Source organism: Corapipo altera, unplaced genomic scaffold, assembly GCF_003945725.1.
Source record: "Corapipo altera isolate COAL_440 unplaced genomic scaffold, ASM394572v1 130169, whole genome shotgun sequence".
Lineage (NCBI taxonomy): Eukaryota > Metazoa > Chordata > Aves > Passeriformes > Pipridae > Corapipo > Corapipo altera.
In genome coordinates this window covers 3,872-5,419 of record NW_020886796.1, presented here as the reverse complement: position 1 = coordinate 5,419, position 1,548 = coordinate 3,872, and the positions used below count along the sequence as shown (strand labels likewise).

Genomic DNA, 1,548 nt, shown 5'->3' with positions numbered 1-1,548 from the left:
GCCGCTCCCGCAGCACGGCCGCGGTGTCGGGGCCGCTGAGGGCGCGGCGGGGGGCTGCAGGGGGTCCCGGATGAGGGTTCCCGGGGGGTCCCCGCTGGAGGCCCCCGGGCCCGGCCTGGCCCCGCCGCCCCCCGAGCACCGCGCGGGTCCCCCAGGCCACCGCTCGCCCCGCCATGGACGCCGCCATCTTGTTGTACGGCAACGCGCCGGCGCGGCCGTGGGGGCCTATCACAGCGAGACGCTGTCGGCGGTACCGACCAATCAGAGGGATGGAGGGCGGGGCGATAGGTGAAATGGCCAATGGTGGAGAGGCAGCTCGGCCAATGGAGGCGAGGGCGAGGCGGGGCCATGGGTGCGGTGACCAATCACGACACGAAGCCGGAGCGACGCATGCGCACACGGGGCTAACAGAGGGGTGGAAAGGGCGACCCCCAAAACTGGCCCCAAAATCCCCTTGGACCCCCCAAAACCAGCCCCAAAGCCCTCTGGGACCCTCAAACCCTCACAGAATTGGGGGAAGGAGAAGCTGCACCCCCAGACCTTTATTTGACACCAAAACCTGGTTACAACGAGATGGGGGAGGTGAAAAACGGGGAGCGGGGGGGAGAGAAAATGAGATGGGAGGAAAAACAGGGAAGGCGGGGAAGAAAATAGGGGAAAAGAGGAAGAAAAGGAGGGGAAAAAATGAATAAAATGGAGAAAAACAGCCAGAAAAGGGGGAAAAACAGCCAGAAAAGGGGGAGGAAATGGCCAGAAAAGGGAGAAAACTGGCCAGAAAAGGGGAGGGGGGGTGTCTTGGGGGGAGTCCCGGGGGTCTCTCAGGCCTCGAGCAGCTTCCCCAGGAAGCGCAGGTTGAGGATCTTGAGCTGCTCCTCCAGGTCCATCCGCACGATCCCGTCCTCGCCGTCGATGCTCAGCAGGATCCCCGTGGCCTCCCGGTCCTCCCCCAGGATCACCTTCACCTGGGGAGGGTCCGGGGAGGGTTCAGGGGGGTCTTCAGAGGGTCTGGGGGGTCCCTGAGGGGGTGGGGGGGGTCTCACCTTGTTGCTCTTGGTGGGGGTGACGGGCTCCAGGTGTTCGCTGGACACGGAGACCACCTTCTCGCTGTCCTTCAGGTACACGGAGCACAGCCCGCCCTGGGGGGGCACATGGGGGGGCTGAGACCCCAAAATAAACCCCCGGAGCCCCCCCAGCCCCCCCAGCATGGGGGTCTCACCGGGACACTCCGGCTGACCCGGGCTCTGTCCCATGGCCTGAGTCCATGACAGACCCCCCCAGGTCCCAAATCCCGGCCCCCCCAGAGCCAAAGGAAGCCCCCCCGGGCGGGGGTCTCACCGTGACGCTGCGGATGACCCCGGTCTGTCCCACGGCCTGCGAGTCCAGGTAGGAGTCCCGGACCTTGACCTGGATGTCGGTGGTCACCCAGTCGCCCGCGCTGGGCTCGATGCCCGAGCCGGGGGTGTGGGGGTTGTAGCCCCCCGGGGAGGGAGCCCCGGGGGTCATCGGGCTGTAGCCCACCGGGCTGGGGCTCGGGCTGGCCTGGGGGGG

The 1,548-nt window shown here is 67.1% G+C and overlaps 1 protein-coding gene across 1 annotated transcript in view; it reads right to left on the bottom strand.

Moving 5' to 3' along the window:
• Nucleotides 1-708: 708 nt before the first annotated feature.
• Nucleotides 709-1,548, bottom strand: part of LOC113941347 (transcription elongation factor SPT5-like) — a gene marked incomplete at its 5' end in the record, with an annotated part of 4,243 nt that continues 3,403 nt past the window's right edge. Inside the window, 3 exons of the mRNA XM_027632509.1 lie at nt 709-962; nt 1,041-1,136; nt 1,336-1,539. Of these exons, the coding sequence (XP_027488310.1) occupies nt 819-962; nt 1,041-1,136; nt 1,336-1,539 (444 nt within the window). The remainder of the gene's footprint in view (nt 963-1,040; nt 1,137-1,335; nt 1,540-1,548) is intronic.